The 26,283-nt window shown below is 53.4% G+C and overlaps 8 protein-coding genes across 8 annotated transcripts; 4 read left to right on the top strand and 4 right to left on the bottom strand.

The window, feature by feature from the left end:
• Positions 1-188: 188 nt before the first annotated feature.
• V2A60_001141 (HotDog domain-containing protein) lies at positions 189-1,297 on the top strand (the record flags this gene model as incomplete). Its single annotated transcript, XM_083252505.1, has 3 exons — positions 189-306; positions 454-1,205; positions 1,277-1,297. 3 exons carry the CDS (start codon positions 189-191, stop codon positions 1,295-1,297), a joined length of 891 nt encoding a protein of 296 aa, XP_083108631.1.
• Positions 1,298-2,145: 848 nt separating this feature from the next.
• Positions 2,146-2,985, top strand: V2A60_001140 (adenylyl-sulfate kinase; the record flags this gene model as incomplete). The annotated part of the gene is made up of 3 exons (XM_083252504.1): positions 2,146-2,153; positions 2,247-2,499; positions 2,620-2,985. The coding sequence occupies 3 exons, from the start codon at positions 2,146-2,148 to the stop codon at positions 2,983-2,985; spliced, it is 627 nt and encodes a 208-aa protein (XP_083108630.1).
• Positions 2,986-3,245: 260 nt separating this feature from the next.
• Positions 3,246-4,632, bottom strand: V2A60_001139 (H(+)-transporting V1 sector ATPase subunit C; the record flags this gene model as incomplete). The annotated part of the gene is made up of 5 exons (XM_083252503.1): positions 3,246-3,452; positions 3,510-4,002; positions 4,050-4,141; positions 4,174-4,289; positions 4,341-4,632. The coding sequence occupies 5 exons, from the start codon at positions 4,630-4,632 to the stop codon at positions 3,246-3,248; spliced, it is 1,200 nt and encodes a 399-aa protein (XP_083108629.1).
• A 1,103-nt stretch (positions 4,633-5,735) lies between these two features.
• Positions 5,736-8,525, top strand: V2A60_001138 (uncharacterized protein; the record flags this gene model as incomplete). Its single annotated transcript, XM_083252502.1, has 3 exons — positions 5,736-5,889; positions 6,068-6,241; positions 6,325-8,525. 3 exons carry the CDS (start codon positions 5,736-5,738, stop codon positions 8,523-8,525), a joined length of 2,529 nt encoding a protein of 842 aa, XP_083108628.1.
• A 1,374-nt stretch (positions 8,526-9,899) lies between these two features.
• V2A60_001137 (F-box protein) lies at positions 9,900-11,564 on the bottom strand (the record flags this gene model as incomplete). Its single annotated transcript, XM_083252501.1, has 1 exon — positions 9,900-11,564. One exon carries the CDS (start codon positions 11,562-11,564, stop codon positions 9,900-9,902), a length of 1,665 nt encoding a protein of 554 aa, XP_083108627.1.
• A 7,139-nt stretch (positions 11,565-18,703) lies between these two features.
• V2A60_001136 (uncharacterized protein) lies at positions 18,704-19,691 on the top strand (the record flags this gene model as incomplete). Its single annotated transcript, XM_083252500.1, has 2 exons — positions 18,704-19,421; positions 19,471-19,691. The coding sequence occupies 2 exons, from the start codon at positions 18,704-18,706 to the stop codon at positions 19,689-19,691; spliced, it is 939 nt and encodes a 312-aa protein (XP_083108626.1).
• Positions 19,692-20,186: 495 nt separating this feature from the next.
• On the bottom strand, positions 20,187-21,121 carry V2A60_001135 (vacuolar protein sorting family 37 protein; the record flags this gene model as incomplete). The annotated part of the gene is made up of 2 exons (XM_083252499.1): positions 20,187-20,709; positions 20,802-21,121. 2 exons carry the CDS (start codon positions 21,119-21,121, stop codon positions 20,187-20,189), a joined length of 843 nt encoding a protein of 280 aa, XP_083108625.1.
• Positions 21,122-21,644: 523 nt separating this feature from the next.
• On the bottom strand, positions 21,645-24,506 carry V2A60_001134 (uncharacterized protein; the record flags this gene model as incomplete). The annotated part of the gene is made up of 4 exons (XM_083252498.1): positions 21,645-21,973; positions 22,029-22,138; positions 22,190-22,457; positions 22,505-24,506. 4 exons carry the CDS (start codon positions 24,504-24,506, stop codon positions 21,645-21,647), a joined length of 2,709 nt encoding a protein of 902 aa, XP_083108624.1.
• Positions 24,507-26,283: the final 1,777 nt, after the last annotated feature.

Genomic DNA, 26,283 nt, shown 5'->3' with positions numbered 1-26,283 from the left:
CTGGAAGTCCCCTGTTACGCCTTAAATTTTGGTATGCGCCTTGCCTCGGCCCAAGCCGTCAATTGACCTGGTGAGAAAAAGGCCGTCAGCCCGAGGGGGTAAGCATCAAATCTGGGCGTCTTCGCAAACAATATTCTTCGTCGTCTCCCACGCACATTGTCAAAACCGGACACTCCGCAACCCTCGACATGTTCAGCCAGCGAATTGCTCAGTCTAGCCGTCGACTCGCGCAGGCAGCGACTCGATCCACAGCCAGGAACGGCGCCTTAAGACGAGGCTATGCCGGAGAGGCCAGCTCCACGCCTGGTGAGTCGGACCGGAGTTTTCGTGAGAGTTTGTTGGGACGAGTATGCCAAGATGGAGAGCTGGGTACTAATAGCCCACGCTCGCGCAATCGATCTCACCTAGCCATGTCTCCTGCTAACAGAAAAAAATTCCTTTGACGCTCCCCAGCTTCTTCGAAAATCACCACCACCAGTCCTCCGCCCCCTCCTCCGCCCCCTCCTCCGCCGCGAAGCAACTCTGGTGGCAGGATCGCCCTCTACGGACTCATATTTACGACCCTCGGCGCAACCGCCACCTGGAAAGTCATGACGCAGGCCGGGATGGGTTTCTACTCGGACGAAGACAGCAACGCGAGGGCGGCGGCGCACGCTGAGGCGCACGGCGACGAGGCCGCGAAGCAGATCGAGGCGACCATCAACGCGCACCCGCTCGTCGCCGAGCTGCGCGCGCGGCCCGAGATGACTGAGTCGCGGCCGCACATGAAGATGCCATCGTCATACCGGCAGCACACGCTGACGGGCGGCGCGCTGCTAGGCCCCGGAAAGATGGTGGTGCCGCCCTTTTCCTGGACCGAGGACGGCGGCAAATCGCTCGTCGGCCTGTCGTACGTCGGTGCTGAGCTGTGCGGCCACCCCGGCATCGTCCACGGAGGCTTCATCGCCACCATGCTCGACGAGGGCCTCGCGCGCTGCTGCTTCGGCGCCCTGCCGCACAACATTGGCGTCACGGCCAACCTCAACATTGATTATCGCAAGCCCATGCCCGCCAACAGCTTCCTGGTGCTGCGCGCCACGACGACAAAGGTCGACGGCCGCAAGGCCTGGGTCAAGGGTCACATTGAGCTGCTCCAGGATGAGGGCGCCGAGCCCGTCATCTTTGCCGAGGCCACGGCCATGTTTGTGTCGCCCAAGCACGCCGCGGTAAGTCGCAAAGCCGGAACATGGTGAGGAAGAGCACGGCTCGGTCGCTAACGTGATTGTTTCGCTACCAGGTAATGCCCAAGATCCAGTAAACCTTGCAACGGTAAATTCAGACCTCAACTCTGATAGCCGGTACACGACAGACGAGACTATACCTCGAGAGGAAATATCGGCAATGCCAGCGACAAGGGCATATTATGGGACTCCCAAAACCCCATATCCAAGAAATGAAGTCGTCTTTGCAACGACGGTGCAATTTTCCCTTCTTTTCCTCTTCTTTTTTTTTAAAGCGATTTCGCCATTCTTACGATAGAAGCCATGATGCATATCGACAGGATGCAGATATAGACATACAATAGACTAGGAGGGATAGAAATAAGTGTGTTTAGAAATACATCAACACAACATGTATAATTTCATCAAAGTCGTCTCAACCTCTGTGACCGCGCCGCAGTCACGCAAAGTCATGTTGCAGCCATTGTATGTGGGGAGCGGATCCTCGGTGCGTCGGAATGTCGCCATCGGTGCGCCAAATTAGTTTTTTCGCTCTTTACCCGGACACAATTGAACCCCGGATCTCAGGGCGTCAAAGCAGGCTCGCGCATTCAAGATGATACCAAAGTAAAACCAGATCATCAAGTAGCGGAAATGCGCAGCATAATAGCTAGAAAAAAGCCCTGGGCGGTTTAATTCACGGGCTTACTGTGTTGTCATTCCCATAGTCTCGTCTTACACCATCACATCTGACGAGTCCACCACAACCACCTCGACTTGTCGTTCTTGGCTGGCGCTCATCACGCAATAGCTAGCCCAAACCCACAACAGAGCTTGCACATTTCCATGTATTCAACTATCCATATTTCCCCCCTCCTCTTTCACCATCCAATCTTCCTACCTCGCCTCGACCTCCCCGACCTCCCCTACACACATTGTCGTCACAATGGCTACGTACGTTGCTCAGTGCCCCTCCACCACCCCGCAGTGACATGCATCCTCAGCATCACCACGACTAGACTTGCCAGTTAACAGCAATGGCCACAGCAACATCACCTGGCACCCATCCCTCTCGCGCGCCGAGCGCAGTGAGATCCGCGGTCAGCGTGGCCTCACCCTCTGGTTGACCGGCCTTTCTGCGTCTGGCAAGTCGACTGTTGCCACGGCCCTCGAGCAGCACCTCTTGCACCAGGGCATCACGGCCTACCGTTTGGACGGCGACAACGTGCGCTTTGGCCTCAACAAGGACCTCGGCTTCTCCGAAAAGGACCGCAACGAAAACATTCGCCGCATTGCTGAAGTGAGTATAATTTTTTATCTAGTCCTCGCTCCGCTCGCTTCTTACATGTAGTTTGCATGTTGCGGGTGGAAACGCGGTCCATGTTGAAGAACAGTAAATTCTGACAAGACGAATCCGCAGGTCGCCAAGCTCTTTGCCGACTCATCCGCCATCGCCATTACCTCCTTCATCTCGCCATACCGCGCCGATCGTGACTCGGCCCGCGCCCTGCACGCCGCCGTCGCCCCCGGCAGCACCGACGAGCCCCTCCCTTTTGTCGAGGTCTACGTCGATGTGCCCCTCGAGGTTGCTGAGCAGCGTGACCCCAAAGGCCTCTACAAAAAGGCCCGCGCGGGTGAGATCAAGGAATTTACCGGGATTTCTGCCCCCTACGAGGAGCCGTCCAACCCCGAAATTATAATCAAGACACATGAGAATACCGTCGAGGAGTGCGTGGCCCAAATCACCAAGTGGCTTTCGAACAAGGGTTACATCAAGACGGTGTAATCGCATAGCTGGGGCAAGTTATTCGCAAAAAGGAAGTGTGGGACAAGTATCCGTCATCTACATCGAGACACAAATTTGTTCAAATACCATCAAGTTTGCCAAAGTATTCCACCACATTCATATAGAAGTTGTGCACCTTTTCTTTGTACATGACAAGCCGGGTTGTGATAAAAAAGTCTAGGTAAATTGGAAGAAGCTGTGACCCGCAGGCTTGGCCTTGCACCATACAATACAGTTGCCTCCGCGCTCAATTTCTAAAACTAAGGAAATTCTACCTGGTAGTAGACGTATGCCGTGTATTCATTGCCTTCGCCGGTCGCCAGTCCAGCCGCAGCCATTTCGGAGCTGAATGCGGCGTCATCCTTTGTAACTCGTCCACGCTTGTCCCGTCCAAACGCATTGCCACCTAGAAATGCGTATTTGTTGTCCAATGCCGTCTTGACTTTGTCTGAATGTTTTGAGGTTGTCTACGTCGTGTTAGCTTTACTTTGCACATAGAACCAAGCAAACACCGAGTTGCTCACCTTGATCAACGCGGACAGGTATTCTAAAGGTAGACCGTATCTGAGGACCGCCTCGACAAACACGCGCAGTGTCAGAACATGCACCCAAACCATGACACTTTCGCTCCAGCCGGTACGCCCCATGCGCAGAGCCTCGCCGCAAACCTTGCGCTCCTCGTTGGTCACGCGGTCCAGCTCACGCTGCTCCTCTTCGCGACCACCCTCGACGTATTTGAATTGGCGAGGCGTCCACTTCTGCTCACGACACTTTTGTAGAAACTCGGCGCTGTGCTTCTTAAACGTTGTGACGGCGAACAGGACGAATTCGTCGTCATGGTCAATCTCGATGGAGGATCGTGGCACAACCATGGGTGCCAGCGTCTCGTATTCTTTGAGGAAGTCTTTCTTGTAGTTTTTGGGCACGGCAACCAGGTGGGTTTCGAGGTATTCCGAATCCGTTACGAGTAATGAGGGATCGACAATGGGAGCTAGCGACTTGGTCGCGAGATTTCCCCTGTGACTATGTTAGGAGACGCAAGAACACGTGCGCGAGCAACATACTGTTGTCTTCGCTGCAGAGAAGCGAGATTTGTCTTGACAGCATTATATTGATTGAATTTGGTCTTGACATCGTTATCGACGGTGATCAACTCCTGCTGGGGTATTAGCAAGCACACATGCGTACAGTCGCCGGATGGTGGTCAACCTTTTGTAGAGTATCGATGAGCTCGCTGAGGGGCTTGTCGGAACGGTATCGGACCTTGTTCCAGCTAAAGTTGCTAAGATAGTGGTCGGTGGGCTCTGCAGCACTTGTCAGCACCTTTCAGGGTCATGGCCATCGGCAGATCCTACTATCGTTGACCATCTTGTAGGAAGCTAGCCGGTCTGCGTCGCCATCGAGTACAGAGCGTAGAGAGTCAGCGACCTTGGCTACCACGGCCTCGCAGTTGGCTTCAAGCTTGGCCAGGTCGTCGGCGTGCTGCACTAGTCCATCGAGGGTTCCAATCTTGAAGTCGGGGATCTTGAAGGGTACAACGTTGCCATTGTCAGCTACGGTGCCGCGGAGAGATGATAGGGCGTCGTCGCGGTCGCTCGAGTCAAAGGCGCTGAGGGGCAGCGAGACTACGGCGTACTTGGCCGACATTGTGTCGCTCCGCAGGTGGGCGAGGACAGAGAGAGATGAAAGGACGGGGCCCGGGAGGAGGTGCAGCAAGACTTTGTCTGTGACCGCAAGTTCGGCGGCCGGTAGGCGTTGCGGGAGAGATGGATGGATGAATGGCGTGCGGTACCAGGAATCCACGTCGTCGCTGGTCTAGATGAAGCTTGGACGATGACGAAGAGGGTAGTTTGCCGTCGGCTGCCAATCAGCAGCGGCGCTTGGGAATGGACAGCAAGAGGTGGGGCAACAAGGACAGTTTTGGCTTGTGTCGAGTGGGAGGGAGCTCGCGCCCGGAAAGCTTTACAACGTACGGAGTAGCCGCGGAGGGGGATGATCACTCGGCAGGAAGCTAGTAAGGTAGTTTCATTGGGAGCCGTCAATGCTATCAAGTTGCCCACCAAGCAGATCATGTTGCAGGGTGACCAGCTGAGCGAGCTAGACACGAAGGTCTTTAACATACCTTAGGTACGTGGGTAAAAGTAACGTACAGTGCTTTGAGTGCTACTCTGACCGTAACCCGCAAGTACAACAAGAAGCCCACCCGCAGCATTCAGCCACCGGCGTTATTTTTTAAAATGTGCCTACCTAGTAGGTGGAAAGTCCCCAGGCAGGTGCCGTTCGATTCGTACCTAGTTACTCGCAGTTGTGCCCACCATAACCTTGGCCGCGCCACCAGCCAGCACCAGCCAGCACCAGCCACGCCGTTCCCAGCCTCACCCATTGGCTTCTTGTCGTCCCCGCCCAAGTTAGCTCCGTTGCACATCACAAAGTTGGCACGCCTTCTGTCTAAGCCTGTTCGGTCGGGGCTCCAGCCATCCTCTGCAAAGAGTACTGTAAACAAGGAGCGAGAAAAATTCTCAACCGCAGAAAGGGCCAAGGTCAAGCCTGACCCAGCGCCGCCTCTGCTACTGTTGCTGCTGTTTTTTTTTTCCTTGACTGCCCCTGCCCGAGTGCTACACCTGCCACTTCTCCCGTCTCTCGCCTCCCGTCTCCCCATCGTTCGTCAGCCTACACCCCAAGAAAAATTTACACGATAGCCGCCAGCGCACTTCCCACCTTGCAATTGGCATCTCTTCCCACGCAATGGCATGACTCTTCGCCCGGCGTCGCACATCATCTCCCACAACCCGGGCCTACCGTCACTCATTTTAGCCACCGAAGGCCCAAGCTCACGTTCAGGCTCCCGGCCTAAGCAGGCTCAGGCCATCATTATAGCGGGGGGCTTTCTCGCTGGGCTGTCGCGTTAGACCGGGATCCATCCCAGAGCCATGGCCTCTGTTTCGCGTTGGTTGCTCCCTCCCCTGGTCGCATCGATTTTTCCCTCTTGACGCTGCTTCGTCATCGCCTATCCATCTCGCGACCTGCCCCTTTGCCCGTCTGTCGTCTGCCGCGTCCCGCCCTTCCTAACTTGATGGACTAGCTACCCGTATCAACTCAAATCCTCGCATCGCGCCCGCGCCCGCGACGTCCACAACGCCTCACCAGTCGGCTTCCGTTCCAAGCCCAGCCCCAAGCGCCATCATACCGACACCCAGCCTCCATCAGACGCCTTCTTCCCAGGGCGAGGCTCAGTCGGCTTCCGTCTTACATGGCCGTACGTGCACTCTTCGCTTCGTCTCCCCTTCCCGCCGCACCACATGTCGCTAACATGTCGCTCATCCTTTTCCCCTCTCGCAGGCATCGCCGACTTCAATGGCCAGACGTCATTTCTAACTACCGACGGGCGCGTCAAGAATCCTGTCCCCAGCAAGCTGCAGGGCATGGCCGACAACAAAAATGGCAACTTTGCTGTCATGCATATTGACCTAGGCCGCTCAGAAAAATCCATGCGCAACGACGCCGCCAAGCGCACAAGTGAAGGAACAGAGGCTGCCGCTCGAATTGCGAACCAGGCCGGATATCAGTCGGTTAAGCGCTCCAAGCTCGCCTGGCCGCCTCAAGATGGCGACTCATCCAATTCCTCTAACACGGCCGGTCTGGCTCCCAAGGAGGCCAAGACCGAGCAAGCGCGCCTGCTCACGTTGCTGCGCTCTGTAAATCCCGTCGCCGTCGCCGACCAGCTTTGTAAAGCTGTGGCCTTCTTTGGAGGCATCCCTGGTGCCCCTGCCCCCGAGACGAGGGCTCATTTCCCCCAAAGTAACCAATCCAATGGATCCGGCTCCCAATTTATCTCTTGGTTGGCCGAAATTTTCCCAGCTTCGGCCGACCATTCCTCATCGCTACCTCCGGCCTCCAACCCTACGAATCCTAATGCCGCGCAGAATCAGACACCCCCGGTGTCAGCCCAACCACCACCCTCAAAGTATAACGCAACACAACAAGATGGCAATCCCAGTGCCCCAACCGCGGATGCGGCCGTCGACGTCGCCGCCGACCCAAACGCACCCGCAGCGCCGGTTAAGAGAGGTCGCGGCCGGCCAAAGGGCAGCAAGGGCAAGCCGAAAAATAAAGACCAGTCCACCAATGACGCCGCCGACCCCATGACGATGCAAGGCTCCCGAGGCCCAAATGCGGGTGGCCCTTGGCCCAGTCAACAACTCTACGCATCACAACAAGGCACGCCAGGCCAATCGGAGACAGGAACACCTGGGAAGAAACGAGGCCGCCCCAAGGGCTCAAAGAACAAACCCAAGAATCCCACTACCAGTGGTGCAGAGCCGGCTACAACCCAAGATGCCGAAGAGTCCCAGGACTCATTCATGTCTCCCATGAGTCAAATGCCCAATTCCATGTCCTTGAACCAGGATGGCAGCACCCGTCCCTCCTCGGGCCCTTTGGGTCTCTCTAACATGATAGAGCCTGGTGGCTCGCAGACACAGAGTGGCTGGACCACGGTTGGGATGCAAGCTGGCCAAGATGGGAGCCCGGCACCGGGTCGCAAGCGCAAAAGCGATAAACAGCCCGACATGTCGAACAGCAACGCAAGCATGCCTCCAGGAATCCAGCAGGATGATGCCCAAGCCACGGACCCCAACGGTAAACGGAGGCGCTTCTCTAAGGACGGGGCGCCTTTTCCACAGATGAGCGGTCAGGCTAGGATGACTTCGTCCGAGTCGCCGATTCAAAACTCTACTTTCCAGAGTCCATCTCAACAAATGGTGTCTACCGGCAGCTTTGATCCTGCACAGCAGCCACCGAATCGCAAACCCGCCATCCGAAGTCAGCCTCCCAGCCGTCCTGGACAATCTCAGTCGCAGCAACAGCAGCAGCAACAGTTCAATCAGCAATCGGCACACCAACCTCAGTCGCAGCAACAACCATTCGGACAGCAGCCAGGGCAGCATAAGTCACCAATCATCGGAGGCAATCAGCCTCAGCAATCTTCTGGTGTCATCGACCTGTCACGCAGTGTCATGTACAACCAGCAGCAGCAGCATCAACAGCAGCAGCAACAGCTTCAGCACTTTATGAATCAGCAGCGGCTCTCTGTAGATATGAACCCGGCAACGAACCCGCCTAGCCAGTTCGGCCAGGCTAATAGCGGCGGCAAGAGTCCGATGTTTCAAGGCCACATGGTACGAGCGCCGTCTGGCGATGCTGGTATGCAGCACCAACAACGACCGTCACCTGCAAGCCAAAGTGCGCAGCTTAACCATGATGGGTCTCGCATGAGTCAGGCAGCCTTCGCGGGACGAGCTCCACCGGTGACGTCGGCAGGAGCATCACCGTCGATGAACAGCCCCTTTCCCCCCAACTATGCAGCGCGGAACTACATGGGCATGAATTACGGCAGCATGGGCGGTGCGCGAGTCCCAGATGCTACAGACCACTCCTTTGGCGGCTCTACGGGCCAAATGGATAACATGAACAATACTGATCAGGCCAATATGCGGCATCGGATGTACCAATCTATGCAGCAACAGCAGCAACGACAATGACCATGATTGGTGCCGGATGATTTCTTCATCACAAACGTCACCAACTGTACATTTACTATCTGCAATGTTGTATTTTCCAGCCTGGGAGGTGAGCGATGATTTATCTTGATACTTTTCAAGTTGGCTTTGCTTTGAAACACACCAAAAAAAGGGGGGGGGAGCTACGAGATACCAACTTTTCTATTGTTCGAATTTGCTTCTGCAGTGGCGTTTTTCCTTCTATTCTCAGAGCTTTCGCCGAATGGGAGCCAATGGCAGCTATTCGCAACGGTTTCTGGGTTGATTATATTATATGGGAAATAAGGTAGGTGGGAAAACTAGGTTTGTGTGCCTCGGAAGGGGAATAGGGGAGAGAAGAGGAGGTGCTATGGACGGGCCTGTCATGGGACATTGTGGGACGCGATGATTTTTTTTTCCTCTTCCTGCTTGATATATGGTGTATTGTTTTTTAGGTCTATCTATACATATTATGCGTTGATGCGAGAACTACTATTTATTATATTGAGTAATTTGGGTCCAACGTGTGTCCCTCAAGGTGCATCCAAGTAGGTAGCGGCTTACGTTACGTACAACGCAATTCCAAGTCCACCTCCAGGCAAGTTGAAGAAGTTGAGCAAGCATGCACACAAGATGAGACGGTATTTGGCATTTATGAAAGTTCATATTTTGATTCTCCGCCCATGTTTCTTTCGCCCAGAAACTAATATCCAGCTCAAGTCTCCTTGCCTCCAACCCAGATACCCAGAAGAAAAACAAAGAAATATATATATAAAAGGCTCTCCAGCAAGACTTGTATGAAGCCAGAGCAACAACACCTTGCGATAGAAAAAAATTGACCAGGATGCCTTTGATCATTGCCGTCATGTCTATTAGATGAAGAAGAAACAAGAAAAGATGGCACGCTTAAAGGAAAGAAAAATCCAAAATCCAAGCTCCACTACCGAGAGAAGGGTAGTCTGGTGTCGTCGTAATGTAGCTGTTTTGCTGTATGTCCAAGCAATGAAAACAAAAAAAGTAAATGAAGAGATACAGTGTGTGTGTGAAAAGGGACGTTGAACAAGGAAAAAAGATGACGTTGGAGAACAATTCCACAAAAGCGGTCATGATAGAAAGACAAGACGCCGGGAAATGCGAAGATGGTTCTTGTTAGAGAAGTGATGTGATGGTGAAGCAAGTCCACGATCATGAGCTTTGGGGATAGAGCGGGTAGAGCGGATATAATTGTATAAACATGGTAGCGCATAACAAAGTGGTTCTGTTTGCGGAAAGAGATGCAGTACTACCCAAAACGTTTGCTAGTAACAAATGTTTGGACATGGTACAAGCAAAGGTTTCGGACACTACCAGTCTGGCTAGTGCTCCTTTGAAAAGTATCTAGTCCGCGTCGTCTTCGGCGGCACCACCAGCGGGTGGAGGTCGGACAGACTCTGGGTTATGTCGCCCATACCACCACTCATCTTCCTCTTTCATGCCATCTTGGCGTATCAGATCGAGCATGACTTGCTGGTTGCGTTTAATATCTTGGGTGCGCGGGACAATCTTGCGTTCAAGAATAAGAGCCTCGGCGGTCGTGAGCCAGATTTGCTGTAGCACTGGCAGGTCGTGAAGAAGCTTGTCAGCCTGTTCGGGGTCCAGGGGCGCCATGGGAACATCTGCGGCTAGACTGGTATGGAAAACCCAGTTGGGATCAAAGTAGCCAGAGTTGGTGGCATCAATTGACCCCGACGGGCTGCGCACCTTGTGGAGGGACTCGCTAAACGATGAGCGATGCACGGGACGGTCACCGCTCGTCGACCTTTTCCGGCCGAATCCTCGCAGCCCCGCGAGACGGGCTTTGGTGTAGGGTTCGGCAACTGGTTCCCTTGTCAGACTGCTGCACCACACATCAACCGCCGCTCTTCGGCTGTTGTATCCCTTGATTTCCCACAACCTCTCCACTTGTCGCAAGCCGCCGAGGCACAGAATGGCAACGTGCACCTCGTCAGCAGGCTTCTCGCGAAGATAACCCCGTAGAGACCTTTCGACACGGCCAACATATGTCGGGGGCCGCAGACGACGGCAAAACGATGATATTACGAGAGGGAACACTTCATGTACTCGGAGAAGTGTCTGATCGTCGTACATGTCCATGACCTTCTTTTCAATGGGGTTAAGCGTATAAGGTTCACGTTGCAATCCGTGTCCATTGTCGTTAATGTACTCAAGGTGGAGTTTGCGATAGGTTTCGAAAAAGTGGAATACGGTGAAGAGTAAGGGGATGAGTCGACGGCGCATGATCTCGCGTTGTGGTGCGAATGCTTTCTGTTGCCCTTCAGTCTGTTGCAGGAAAATATCTTTGGTGATCCACTCGCACATAAGATAAGCCAGCTTGGCGGCGACGTGTAAACGATGCCATATACTGCAAAGAGAATGAAAGTTATAGTCGGTGGGGTTGGCAATGGGGTACAAGCGGAGAGCGTAGGCGGGAATGTGGTTTTCGACGTGGTATCGGACTATAGGGCCCTCGTTGAGGGTGATGAGGGTATGCCAGGACTTGGAGGCGAGACGTAGGTTAAGAACATCTGTCAGCGGGAGGGACGAGATGATTTGTATCTGCAGTTCGTTGGGCAGGGCGAGAAATAGCTCATCGAAGGGAATGATTTTGGTGGTGGGGTCGATGACGGCAGCGGGTCGAGATATGCCAACAGTTTCGGGTACAATGCCAGGAACGAAGCCAGGGACAGCCGTCTTGGAATGCCGTAAAGAGACGCGCTGTTTGATGCTGAAAAATCGGCTTTTATCCTTCTTCTGCTCTACAGGCTTGCACAGGGCATCGGCAATCTTGGACTCGCGAAGAGGTAGAATGAAGGTTGACGGTGGCAATGTCGCTGGTGCGTGCACATTCGTCGAGGCTGCTGATGATGATGGCTTGCCCTCCTCTGTCTGTGGTCGGTTGGCGTTGAGCTGGTTGAGCTTTTCAAAGTAGCGCTTCGAGGCGAACTCTGTGATGTGTGGAGGGTCCATGGCGACGGAGCGCGCCGGAGTCTGTGTTTCGGCCATGGCGGGAGGGTTTTGCCGTGGCCTGTCGATGTTGTGTGGTCGGCTGAGCGAGCGACTAGGTAACAAAGTTACCTGAGGTGATGCCAGGACGGACGTCTATGTGGTGATGGGTGGTGCCGACGAGACGAGCGGCCAGGCGCAGGCCGGCTCGAAAGCGAATCTACGTTCGCTTCCTTACAGTTGGAGACGGAGAACCAAGGTGTTCATATTGGCCCTGCGCGGGGATAGACCGATTCGATATCAACCACAAGTCAAGGATATCGGCTCCGGCAATGCGGTCGAGGAAATGCAACGAATGTTCACGATACACGGGCTGCGGAGGAAGGGCTGAATCACTGGTTTGATGATCGATGTTATCGAGCGGAGATGATGGTATCGGGCGGCGGGCGCGAGCGCGAGCGATGGCTAGATCAGACCAGCCTTTGATTGTGATTATTGGGACCAGGCAGCGAAAAGAATGTTTGGCCGACTGAGCGAGAAAAGCTGTAAGAGACCAGAGTAGGTTTGAAGAAAGGAAGAGAGCCGGCTGCGCGAGACTGGCGGAATAGGTCGCTATCTATGTGAGGGGGTGTGCTGAATGGAGTACACACCAGAGACGCGAAACGAGACCGGCGGCGGAGGGGGAGAGGAATCCAGATAAAAGATGGGGGCAATTCACCGAGCCTCTCGTTACGGTGTTGCTGTTTGTTGGTGGATGTGAAGATGAAAGAGAGCGGCGAACAAGTTCCCCGGCAGGTTTGGTGGTGGAAGACTTCAGAGTACGTGGGACTGGGGCTGGAACTAGGACGCTGGGCCAGAGCACTGGAGTGGGAAGCAGCGCTGCGGCGGCGGCGGCGGCGGCGGCGGCGATGGCGAGCATACGCTGCCCGGAAAAATGCAGATGAAAAAAAAGATGGGGGAGACGAAAGGGGCGTGGGTGTCTGAATCTTCAATGGGTGGGAGTGCCTATCACTAGCTGCGGGCAAGGTTGCGAGGCTCTCCAGGCCTTGCGCAGCGAGTGAGAGCATCAAGAAAAGGGGGGGGTGGCAGCAGCAGCCCAAGGCGGGTCCAGCAGCACTGATAGTTACTCAGTAGGGTCCTTCAGCGGGCGCAACGCACCAAAAAACTGACCAGTACGGCCGTTAGCCGGCGTAATAGTGGGGGTGCGTCCAAGCCGGCCGGGCTCCCCCCTCCAGAAAAAGAGGCTCTCCCCCCTCTTCCCCATACTCGTTTTCCAAAGTACCAATGCTCACTGCCGCCCAGCCGAAAGGTACAAGACTTGCCCGGCCTTCCAGCCCGCACAAAACACAGTGCGACAAGTGTCTGGCCTGCGTTTCCGGCTTGACCGTATTAGGATGTTCCGGCCGTGACAAGGTACGAGTCCCCTCCGACTGGTGGTACCTGTTCGCCGTGCGGCCCTCCTTTTGCTACAGTGCCAATGATGCGCCGCTGCAGCACTGTCTCGCAGCTCCGGTGGGCGTGGTCTCCAATTTAGCCTAAAGGGCCGGATGTCAGTCTTTACCTACCATTAATTACGTATCAATCAATATGCTACTGTTGCGTTGCAGTGCCGCTACTGAGCACTGCAGTAGGTGTATGCTCATTGCCTACTCACACCACGGATATGCGCATGTCCTTACCTACCCAGTCTTGGCTCCGCCAACGACTCGGAGTATTATTGAGCGTTTGCTTATTACACTCCACCAACACTGCCTGCCCTGGCACCATCAAACCAGCCCTGCATCTGTGGCTCTTGTATCAATCGACCCTTTTTTTCCGCCACAACACCATGAGCTCCTCTTCTGAAATAATAGCAAAAAATTTCCGCGTCTGCCATACCCACCTTGAAAAGTACTGAGTAGTTACAACTTATCTTGCCCAGCCCAATCCTTCAATCAAGAATACGTTCCGGCGCGGAATTTGCATCTGCGCAATGAAGCTCGCAGCATCGTCACACACATTCAGATCCAGGCGGCATATCCTTTTGCGTCAAGGTTTAGTGCTCTATACGCAAATTAACACATGACATTCTAGACCCAGCTTAACAAAGTAACGTTTCCCTCCATACTCCATCTCAACTTCCTGCTCGGCCCTTTTCAACGCATACAAGTACGCAAAACAAGTTTCATAGATAAGACAAGTCTTGCTGGCTTCGTGGTCATCTTTCAGATTTGTGAAAATTTTCTGTTGATAACAACATTAGCTCCTCTTGCCTCAATATCCTCCGCTATCACACCGCTCGACTTTCCAATCTCCCATAGTCCCGCTTCGGCGCAGTATGATAATGGAACAGTCGTAGCCACTCTACTTATTCGTATCAAATGATACGTCATCCTACAACATAATCAGTTTCATTTACCAGTGACAAGGAAGTCAAGTAGAAAAAATTATTCGTCAAAACTTCACAGCCTACCATGTCCAACGCATGGCACGAGCAGGTAAAATTGCTTATATCTCGGGTTTATACAAAGTACTGAGTAGTCAGGCACAGTCTGCAACTTTGGTGATGCAATAACATTTTCGCTGATAGACAAGGGTCGTCTTTCTCCCTTCTCTTTCTTCTACGTCGCTTTTGGCAATTCGCCTGGCGGTGCCATGCTACTACGTTTGTCTGCTACAGTCTTTTTGCGTTGCTATACGCCTTGCCCCTCCAACAAGCAATGGAAAAGCGAGCAGTCCAAAAAAAGAAGAAAAAAACCAAGATAAGAAAGAGTAGAGAACAGAGTAGGATAGAATGACCCCTCTTGATTCAACTGTCGGCCCGGCTTGGTGCAGCGTTATCTGAGAGAAGTATGGCGTCGGAAGCACGCGGTCGCTTCCACGGTATCGTGCCTATCGCCGTGCTCTCGGTGTTGATTTCCCGGAAGCGATATCCACAGCTCTCACGCCTCACCTAAACCAACACTTTTATCCTCTCTTTTCAGCTCCTTTTTCGCGTTTCAATTTTTTTGTCCTCTGCGCCAATCTATTTTTACCGGGGACATCGGCCCTGTTCGCGCATGGGCCCAGAAATATGTGCCATCTCGTGGAGCGGCAGATGCCGCCTATTCAACTATACATCAAATATTGCTGCTACATGCAGCCTCCCAAAGATAACAGCAAGAGGAGAGAGAAAGGGAAGTAATCGCCTAAATTTTCCATGCAAATAAAATTCGATGCTTCATGGCGTGAGAATGCGCCACACCAATGAACTGCAGCAAAAAAAAAAAAAAAAAAAAAAGACCACCACCACCATGAGCGGCCCTACTCCGGTCATTCTCCGCCGCGTCCGAACCTGTGTCTCAAGCGCCGTAGATCCGGTAGCAGGACCTTTCGGCACTGCAGACCAAGTTTGGACCTGAGCTCACAATCATGTTCTTACCAAATCAGTTTTTTTTCCTGCACCTCGTTGTCATAAACATTCATATTGAGGGTCTTTTTTTTTTCCTTTTTTCTTCTCGGAACTTGAGAATCAAAGTCGCGCCATCGAACCGTATTAGCACCGCGATACCCCCGGAGAGGGACCAAAAACCAAACTGCGCCATGTAACCCTCCCTCCATCTCACGCCCAGGACAGGCACAATAAAAGACACCTGTCTTGGCTCCGACAACTGCCGCCTGCCATCTGCCTCTTCCCCACCACGATATTTGCCAATGCTAGATTGTTTGGAACTTTTCAAACCCTTTTACCACCATTGTCACCTTTTCTTATGCAGCTGACATGCCCGCTTGAAATTATTTCTGATGACTGCAGCAGCCGCGGTTATTTCTGCGACGTTGAACGCTCATCCGAACAACAAGATGAGAATGACTTTATCCAAGTGAGAGGCAGATTGCACTGTACTGCACCGTCTGTGCTGTGCCGAGCAACAGCTTTTCCTCTTCAGCTTCACCGCGAACCAAGTCACAATTCTCAGCGGCTTTGTTCAGCGTGAGCAAAGTGTCGGGCCCTCCATTCACAATGATTACTTGACAACTTGCTTGCTACCAGTGGTCTCAGCATCAACACGAATCAAACAACGTGCGGCCCGAAACCCACGTCACGAGAACCCGCCCCTCTCAGTCAACTTGGAAGTACAACATTTAAGACAGCGTAGAGACCGCACGCCTCATTTATTTTCCGAAACAACAATACGTCGTCTCAAGTGAAGAGAACTTTAAAATGCTCATTCCTGTCAACCCTTGGCTGGACAACAGACTGCTATAAAGTGCAATACACCCGGACGTGGCATTCCTGTCACCACGGGCCAAGATGAATGCATCTTAAAGCAAGAATAAACCCGCCACTCATTGGCAGTTGGAGCAAATCATCATGATCGCTCGCTGCGTGGGGAAATCCGGCCAGGCCGGCTGTCCCTTTCCTCTTCCCCATGCCACTCCATGTTATTGGGTAGCGTTCTGCGTTCCGTTGACCAATTTGCAGATCATCGGGCAGCTTCTGCTCTCCGCCCGCCCTTGGTCACCCAACCCTACTACGTACATCGGTAAGCGCTGGAATGAGGTCTTGCCGGTCGCGTATGCTCGATTCAGTCGAGGAGAAGAGGCCGGACACATATTACTGGTGGTCATGCCCCATACCTATTTGGCTGTGATGTCGATGTTTTTCGTCTTATGGTGATTTTGGTGGAGCTTAACAAGTGCGCGGTGACGTCTATTCTGGCTCCATTTATTACCCTACGAGGCCGTTAGGGGCTTTTTATATGATCTTAGCAAAGCCGTCAACGGTGTAGCCAGAAGTCTCGAGTCGATGCATATACTGGTGCCTATTGCATGCCGCATTGGCAACTTGTCTGGCGGTATCTGAGCCGGGCCAAAGATTGAGCCATATGGCAGGCTGGTCGAGGGTAGCTCCATACTTTGGCTATTAGTACAAGCCTAGCTTGATCCCGGGATGAACCAGGCTAGGGGAGGCGACTGATGGGGCCGAGCAACCCTATGAAGGAGCTTTGTGTCATGGTATACTTTCTCTTCGCCTTCTCCATTTTCATCCCCTCCAGAACTTTGACAAATGCCTACTGTGATTGGAAAGGTTCCAATCTACTGGGCACATGCGCCAACACTATAACCTACCCGCTACGCTGGTATCTCGATGGAGTCCCAGTCTCCATCCATCTTCCAGTCTACTTGCCGAAGTGACCACGCAAGAGTCGATCGTGGCGCGATAGGGGTTACTAAACCCACTGTTATGTTGCAAGATTAGCCCTCAGTGTTGCCGTTACATGGAGGAATAGACTTTGTTGTTAATGGGACACTGAATGAATCTAACTTTGTAATGGCCCGTTGTGACTGGCCCGAAGAGAAGGATATTTCAACACTCTTCTCCAAAATTTCGGCAGTTCAAATTATGGCAAAACCTTCCACGCCAATTCATCGCTACCTTGGGTGGCATTGAGATAAACCCGCTACATTGCACCCGGGGGAGGCGTTGTGGAAGTTGTGGTACGTGGCCGTTGCATCCGGTACGTAATGAGCTGTAATGGGCGTCCGAATTGGGCAACTCCTGTACGTTTCTCCGTCGGCTAAAGCTGGGGTACTGGACAGAGACGCGGCGCCTCTCCGGGGCATGCAGGGCTCGGTTTTCGAAAGCGACGAGAATAGAAAGGAACAAGCAAGATATGTGGGGCCTGAACTCCATTCACCGAGAGCAATGCAGATATCGCAGTCCGTAGCAACAAAGATATTGTTCAGTTGTCACGAGGCGATTGTCCATGGATTTTGCGCTGACCTGGGCGGATTCTATGAAACAAGGCTGCGCAACTTGCTAGCGAAGCCCCTCGTGTCATCACTACGGCCGTCCGGGCCGAATTGGTGTCGTCGCTTCTCGATCTGGGGGCCGCATGGGGATATTCGCGGCGGTATTGAGGGGGTGGTTGATTGGCTGGGGGCAAGGCTGGGCACTGCTCGCTCGGTGGTGCTGCTGCGGCGGCTGAAAATGAAGAGTCCACGCGGGGTTTGTTAATCAAACTGCAAAATGGCTCTGGTGTTGCTTGGTCTGAGTAGACTGCAGAAAGGGGCAAGACAACACAAGAGGCCGATATGCCGATTACCATTGGTCCTTTGTTTAATCCTTCAAGAGGTAGAGGTTCAAGTGTTCGAGACTTGAGCACCTATTTCGCCAACGGTGGGGTACAGTGTTTTTATATGCGGCGACTGGCGTAGCGTTTGGTGTAGATTAATGATACAAGGGTCGCGGCGTGCGGCGTGCGGCGTGCCGGTATCGTGACCAACGTAGGAAGTATTTGTGAAGAAGACTGGATAAGGTGATGGTAATGGTGATGATGGGCTGTCACAAAGAATCTCAGAGGCCTTGCTCGGTGCGAATCGACTCACAAACGGACCTCTTGACTTGACAGCTGGCAGCTTGCCGCCCACCTAATTAGATGAGTAGTCTTGAATCGTACGCTGTTTGACCTACTTCTTGGCCTAACCTACTACACATTTCAAAATTTGGCTCGCATGTCAACACTCACTCATCATTCCACCTCTTCTTCCAAAACTACCATCGTGCTGTCCCGACTCAGCAGTTCTTCAGTATCACCAAGTCCTTCAACCAGGACGCGCCTTTTCCGTCCCGTCCCTGACGCCTGGCCCGCCACGCCCGTATCAGGCCCTCCCCAATCACACCATCTTTGTCCAGCGCCTCCCCCCTCTCATTACCTCTCGCCTCTCCACCAGCCAGTGAGCCTCTGCGCGCCGCCGATCCGTCCTGTCAGCCCTTAATAGTTTAGCAGCCGAGCCCTTTTTGCAAACGTCGTGTTGGATACCATCACCCTCATCAGGAGCTCCGATCCCAGCGCACGTTGGCCGCATCCCACCGCGGGACGCTCTTCGCTTCCGTATTCTTACTTTCGTGATAGGTAGCTCTACACAACCGCGCGCACGCCCATATCGGTCTTCTTTTCGGGCCGCCAGGCTGGTGGAACCGTCGCTCTGCCGTGTCCTCTAAACAAAAGTTCCCCCGCTGCTCAACATCGCTCCGTGCTCCTGCTTTCATGCGCCGCAGCTTGTACAGTCACTTGGCCAAGCGCAGCTCGAGTACAACCCTGTCCGCATACTTTTTTTCTTCTGCCACAAATTAGCTTTTGACTGCATCTGAACCCTGCGTGCGTCTTCGCTCACCCCCCAAACGATCCTGGAACTCCTTACCACTCCCCGCCCGTGGTGTTGCAGTCGTCGTGGTCATGGATCCAGACTCGGTCGCTCCTCGGTCTGATGCCGCCGAGTCGGACCATCTACCGGCCATCGCCACTACTCACCTGGCCCGCTTTGAATTCAGCGACGAGGGAACAAAGATTCTCATGGTTGAGTGGCAGCCAGACGCCGACTCCACTGGTGCCGCCGCGCCGTGTCCCGACTCCGGCCCCTTGAACTCTGATCACGCGCAGCCTCGCGATATCCCACGGCCCGATACGCATGCCGGTTGGGAGGTATCCTGGCCGGGAAAGTCTACTTTGCTGCCCGCACGAGACGCAGATCAAGATGGCAGCAAACGCCGAGTGTACTTTCTCTTGCCCGAAGATGTCGCTATACCGCCAACCGTCACCATCGCTCGCCGCGGCCGGTCCAGTTTGACATTGAAACCGCTGCCTGCCATTTTCCCACCAGGCTTTGATGCAGAGCCTGGTTCGCGAGGTGTGCTTCACACTCTATGGGCAAAGAAGCGTCTACGAGAACTGGATCGTGAGATGGACGCCGAGATGAGGGCCAACTCTGAAAGTGTTGGACTCCAAATGGCTTATTCTGAAAAGCAATGGATCATCGAGACCTTTTTAACACCACCAGCCCCCAAAATGACGTTCCCTCTCTCGCCCGTTTCCCCCATCACCGGTCGACTCGGCGAGAAACTCAAAGGTTTACGCTTGGCAACGTCACCCGACGACTTGCTACCCAGTCCAACCGGTACGCCAAGTATTCATTGATAGGAGCTCTAGCAACTAATCCGCAGCAGCCAATACGTTTATGGGATCAAATGCTCCCTCACTCACATTGTCCCCCGACGGAAATGATATTGCTGTGCCTTCCTTTGCACCAATGTCACTCAACGCCGCTGCGCGAGGCGACTTGGCCGGGCCCAAGAGCCATCAGGCAGATACAGAAGACGACCTATTTGCATTGCCCATGAGCCCACGCTCTCCAGATATAAAGAGGAACCCCTTTGGTGTTTTCTAGTGTCGCCACTAAAGGCTAGTTACAGAAACGAGGTGAACGATGGCGCGGTCTCGGCTCAACAAATAACGATCTCCCATGAACAGCGTTGCTTTCCCCCAGCTCTCTCTGTCCGTGACTAGGCTTCAACATATCGCCTTGCGCATTGGACAAAGGACTACGCGTTTCTCCCTGTGAGAACGCACAAACACGTTTAATAGATGCGGCGCGCGGTACGGTCCTCGCGCGGATGAGATTTTTCGATAATAGGTGGACGAGGGAAAATTCGGAGGAATGAATGAACAATCAAAGAATCGCAATTGTTCCACTATTCCTGGACATTGAGTATGAGAAACAAAGGAGGATATAGATGTCGCTGTCATAATATGTACATACATTTGCGAGGATACTGGAATAGTCTTGTCTGCCAGTTACCAAGGACCAGCCATGTCGTTTCAACGGTAGCCTTTATAATATCCACCGCACCCCATTCTTAACACGATGAGCGACATTTTCTGTTCATCGCCACCCTCCAACACGCCCCTCGTCCCACCTCTCCTTTCTCTCTTGCCTTTGATAGTACAGCACCTTTGCCTCTCGATACCCCTTTACCCACTCCGCCACGTCCCTCTCCGTCAGCAGCTGCCCTCCGCCGTCTCCTACGTCTCCGCCTCGCCCGCCGTCCAGGAAGCTGTCCTCCATGGCCTGGCACACCTGGGCCTGCTCCTGCACGCCGTGCGCGAGCGTCTGGTACAGAGCAGCAGGGGAGAAGGGCGCCAGCGCGTGGTCCATGTCCGACTGCCGCTGGCGCCACTGCCGCTCCAGCGCGTGCGTCGACAGCAGTTGCGCCTGCGTCGCCGACCGCGCCCTGGCCAGCCGCGCCCCCAGAGAGCTCACCTGCGTGGCTAGCTCCGCGTTGGAAGACAAAGCCGACGACAACGCCGCGTGCGAGTTGGTCAGTGAGGGGTGCGCTGCTGCCGGCGCGTGCGTCAGCGCCTGCAGCATCGCCGGGTTGGCGAGGATTGCGGCCAGGTCTTGGATTCTGCAGGAAGGAACGGGAGTTAGTCTCAACTGATTCAAGGCAAACCAAAACCAATGCCAAAGAGAATTCAATATGGGAAACGAGTAACGCACGACTTGTCCTGCAGCGTCTCGGGCAGCCAGCCCTCTCCCGGGTCGGGCATCGGCTGCGGCACTTCCAACTGCTGCTGCAGCGCACCCGTCGCCGCCCCGTCTGCATCGACTACCTGTGCCTGCTGCAGCGGAGAAGGCTCATGGGTGCTGTAGCCGGCGTATGCCGGATGCTGCTGCTGCGGCGGAGGCGGCGGAGGCGGCGGCGGCACGGATCCATCGCCGCTCGTGCTGGGCGTGGTCATGCGGCTCGCCTCGTGGCTGCCTGGTTTCGGCGGTGGTGCGGGCGGCGTGGCGCCCTGATCCGAGTGGTATCCGGACATGTAGTTTTGTTCTGCAAAATTCCTGCACGTACGAATATAGTATGTTCTCTTCTCGGCTGGTTTATGTGCTATACGAGAGAGTGTGGGATTTGTAAATGCTGATGTCTAGAGAGTGAGAATGCTGTTTGAGGTTTGGATGTTGGAGGTCGGCGCGGCGGTCTTGGCACGCGTGGGGCCCCGGCGGCCGGCTTGCTGGTCCAGTGACAGGGACTGGTGCCACGCCAACCATCACCACCGAAGAACGATGAATAAAGATGCAGTGACTAGATGAACGGGTAGACCCAAACTGGTTCTGGCTTTCTTTGTATGAGAAGATTATATCAGAACTAAACTGCGAATCAAATAGATCCATCAAAAGTAAGGGAAAATATTACACAAGACTACAAAAGTCTTCTTCAGCATGACGCAAAAGATTTCATGTCCCTTGTTACATTCTTGACCCGCGTCCTCTACTTTTCGCCCCTTCCCTCCATCCTGAAATATGTGAAAAAGATGCAGCTTCTTTCATCGCATCGAGGACCTATCAGGACTTGACAGACCAGATATCCCGCGACCACCCCATCTCCCGCAGCTTCTTGCTTGGGGCGCCGGTAGCGCGCTTCTCGCCCGTGGCAATGGCCAGCGCCTTGCTGCACGCCGCCAGCGCCTCGACCAGCTCCGTCATGCGCTTCGTCGCCGAGAAGACTGATGTCAAGTCGGAACTGCGTTCTGCCACCACCGTCGCCAGCTCCATGCTCTCGAGCAGGTTGTCGCGTGACAGTCCCGTGCCCGCAAAATGCAGTGCGCTGACGTAGGCGAGGATCGTCTCGGGAAGATATTCGCGGCGAATTTTGCTCAGTTGGTCATCACCTTCTGTTCGATTGTTTAGTCAGTGGTATACGTTTACTGGTAGAATGTCGGAGCTTACCAGCAATGCTAGTAACGAGCCAGCCCTTCAAGAGAGGCTGCATGTTTTCTTTGGCAGCCTTGATGCCATCGCCAACACCAGCCCAAAATTTACGGTTCGTTGTGGGCATCCTTCCAAGGTATTAGTAGGGGGTATCATGCTTCACATGTCAGGTTACGTACTCTGCTGAGAGGATCACCAGCGATGCTATCGTCTCCAGGCTGTCGAGCGCTGCAACAATCGCTTCCAGATCGCGAAAGTTGCGGGCGTCAGACACAACCTGCTCTGGTTTCTCGTCGAGAATGTTACTCCTCTCCAGCTGATCTTCCCAAAATCGTACATCTTCAATCTGCGGCGCCTCCGATTCGTCTTGCTCCATTATCCTACGAAGCATGTCACCAAACGGGACGCGCCTCATAAGCTGTCTCGCTGCATTGAGGTGCATGTGTGCTGCGCATGTTAACAAAGCTCCCTGGGTCGAGACTTGGGCGACTTACTCAAAAAATATTTATAAGCCTTGGTGCCCATCGAAAAGACCTTGGGCCACTTCTCGTGTACGAGTGCCAGCCATTCAATAGAGCGAATAAGGTGCTCATCCTTGGTTCCGATTGCGTCCTCTTCCTCGCCAAAGAAGTCAGGTTTGATCGCGCGTCCCTGACGCGATGTCGGGCGTCCGGCGTCAACAATTCTGAAGCGAATCTCGGGTGGTGGCCGCTGTGTTAGCTCGGCGTCAACAGCGAGCTCATGATACATGAGATTGGCTTGCTCCTCGACAAATTGTAAAACATCGATGCCGGCCTTCTTGACAAGCTTGAGCTGAATCAGGCGTTGGTTATGCTCGTCTTCGTGGATAAGGTTTTGGGACAGGATCTTGTAGCATCGCGGAGCTTCCACAATGGAGCAGTATAGAGGGATGAGCTCTTGTAGACTAGCCCGACGCAGGTACTCGGCGTATGCGCCAACGATGCACTCCTGTGTGAAACGCCAGTTTTGGGGCTGTTTTTCTGTTTGCAGGTTGTCGTCGGCATCTTGTTGCTCCATGAGGAAGTGAAGGATATAGACGTGCGTAGCAATTCGAAGACCGTCATGCTGCTCCGGCGAAAAGAATTTGCGCTCAACGAGCTCATCGCCAGCCATTGCTGCTGCAAAACTTTTGGCGGGGTTGCTGAGCTCAATCAGCAAGCCTTGCTCGAACAAGTGGTGTCCCGTATCGTTGGCAATAATGGCTGCTTGGAGAGCCTTGGTGGGTTGCTGGGCTTCGTCCCTGATGGCGGCCTTTGACTCCAATGATCGCATCAGTCTCTTCTCGACTGTTTCGTCGCCATGAAACTGCACCGCGTCAAACACCGAGAAGGACTGGGTGAGGTTAGAGGCCACATCCGGCGGGCATTTTCCGAGAATGAAACTGTCCAGTTGGGTTCGTAGTAATGCGTTGTAGTGTGCAAAGAGATGATCGTCCCATTTTTGTGCTACACATTCGACAGTGCTGACGTCGCCTGAGAGAATGCCGTATACGGCGCGCTCATGCTCGTCAGAACCACGGTTGCGGGCGAGGGCATAGCACATGCGACGCCACAGTGCCAGCGATTCTGGGGCTGCATCAACCTTCTCCTGATGCTCATCTGAGGAAAACAGAACGGCAGACATGGAAATGGCTCGCCACATTTCCGTCCGCTCCTGGCACCATTCACGGATCTCGTCCAAGCTACTTCCTCGTCGCAGGTGCTCAAAGCAGCCCAGCCAAATTGCACGCTCAAAGTACTCGTCTTGGGGCTCCAGCTTTCGATCTTGGCGAGTCGTGGCATCGGGGTCAAGGTTCGTGACAAGAGGCGCACCATCCGAGTTGACATGTGATTCGGCGATGCTAGGTGTTTGGTGTTCGAGCAGGTGAGACCAGCCCGTCATGCTCTTCCGCAGCTTAATTTTGGATCTCGTGTGTAGCCAGCCGTGAGCGATGACATCTCCGCGATCGGCATGTTTTTGCAGATTTTCTACCATGGTATCGATGTCCGGGCCACCGGCAGCATTTGTCTGCAACCATTGCAGAACGGCATGACGCTCCTGCGCAACTGGGTTCCGTCGTAAAAAGTCTTGCAACAAATCTCCCGAGCCGTCATTCTTTTGGCCTTCGTCGAACGGGTTCGTTCTTGCTGCAGCATATCGGAGCGGTATGAGTCGTCTGATGAGATCCCACGTCTGGACCTCTCCCTCTAAGCGCTTTGTCTCGTCGGCGCCGAGAGCAGAAGCTTCGTCGGTGTCGTCAATGTCCATGTCGAAGTCATCGTGACTAGCACCGACGCGTTTCGGTTTGTTTTTTGCTAGTCGTCGAACGGCATTTTCGAAAAACCTGCTGGGCAAATCTAACAGCCGTTCTTTCTTCTCCGACGGTGTAAGAAATGGTGATAGACATTCGTCGAGAGCGTTGGCGAATTCTTCAATCTCTGGACCCGCCTCTACCGGCCCCCCATATCGCGTCATTTTCCTATCCAAATCTTCCATTTTATTTCAGGGCCTTGGTACCAGTTCGATGCCTCACGATGCGTCGTCGTTGTGCCAGCGCGATGTTGCTGGCGGCCCTTTGGGCCTGCTGCGCGAGCTCGTCTGAGCGGGCTGTCTGTTCTTGTGTGTAGGCAGTTATGCGCGCTTGGTGATCTGAACCTTTCAGACCGCTGATTGTATGCTCTTTGAGCTATCTATTGTGGCGAGTTGTCATTCAACTCGCCCGCTGCGTCGGTCTGCTACAAAGCTTTTGAATCTTGGACTTGTTGCGATAATCACTTTTGGGCGCGCAGCCACTTTGAGCTAGGTGCCAGTGGGTCCAACGACTACACGCGCAGTAACACTAGACGAATCCTGACGGCACATTACCGTACAATACTGAGAGAGCTGCCGATGTTCTTTTTTTTTGTTTTCTTGTTTTTTGTTTTTTGGCTTTTGGCGTTTTTACTTGCAGTGCTCTGCGTTATACTTCTTTGGTGTCAACAGGCCTGGCTGTTTTCATCATCAGCTGGTAGGCATCGCCAGGTTCTGTGTTCTACTTACTCGTGCTACGCACCCACTGCTCGCGCAAATGGTTCCATAGTGCTGTCCAACCGCAACACATTTACCTGCAGCCCAATAATCATGGGTAAATTCTCACAATACGATAGAACAATGAAATCAAGATAGTCTAAAATACACGTCACTAAAAATACGATTTCACGTTCTGCGAAACGCAGATTTTCCCATCACGGATCAGTGTAGGGTAACGGCCCGCTACAGCAATATGCAACAAAGCGAGTGTCAACTTGTACTTAGGCACTGCAATTTTCGTGCCTCCGCTGCGGGCCTTTTCTCTTTTCTTCTTCACATAATGTCATCGGCATTCATATTAGAGTCTCGGAACAGGACTTTTCAATTCTTGTTCAGGTCCCATGAGGATCTCCAGCGTGCTCAATGATCGCCAAGAAAAATCCCCAGGCGCTCATCAAAACGTTACCCGATCCTTCTGCCGGTGGACATACGAAGATGCGCGTCACATGTCAAAGTGTATAATTTCAAAGCATGGATTTATGGGAGATGGTCAGGCATCCTGTCATTCAACTGATCGTAAACTTTATATGTCAAGAGACGTCATCCTTTCTCATTCAGCTGCTTCATTTTGAGCCGAAGCAGACTCGGCTTAGGACAGCTAGGCGACGACGCGTTGTCTCCATGCCGTTCATAAAAAGACTCGCAGCAGGTATATAGAGCCTTGATAACGTCCTGGCACCTAGCCTCGTTGTAGTTGTTTCTCGTCAAGCAGTCTGGAAGCGTGAGCAGAAGTATGAGCAGAAGCCTGTGCAGCTTGACTGCATATTGTGGCTGCACATACCTTGAATTGCACACTGTTACAGTCAGTTCGTGGCTACTGAATGCTTGAGAGGAAAGACAACTTACTGCACGAGGATGGCAAGGCGGCTTGGCCTCAACATCATCTCCAGCCTGCCAGATAGTTAGCCCCGAATAGCTGCCTGTCGCAGTGACGTACCATGACACATGCGCGATGCGGTGGAAAAAGAGCTAATCAGTCTAATGTGAAAAAGATGTACTCATCACCAGTTGATTGACATGAACAGAGGTCGTGGTTACCGTCAAGACGCGCCGTAGTTGAGTTGCGAAGAAACAAAAGTAGTTGGACGACGTCAGACTTGGCAAGGGCAGGATACTCCACTACAAGTTACATGGGAGAGCAACACGGTAGGCAGAGACAAGTATCGTTTCTCGGCCACTTGATTGACAAAGTCGAAAAATTCAC

Source organism: Cordyceps javanica, chromosome 1 (assembly GCF_051103115.1).
Source record: "Cordyceps javanica chromosome 1, complete sequence".
Classification (NCBI taxonomy): Eukaryota; Fungi; Ascomycota; class Sordariomycetes; order Hypocreales; family Cordycipitaceae; genus Cordyceps; species Cordyceps javanica.
Note: the sequence above shows the minus strand (reverse complement) of the source record. Positions and strands in the feature narration are given on the sequence as shown.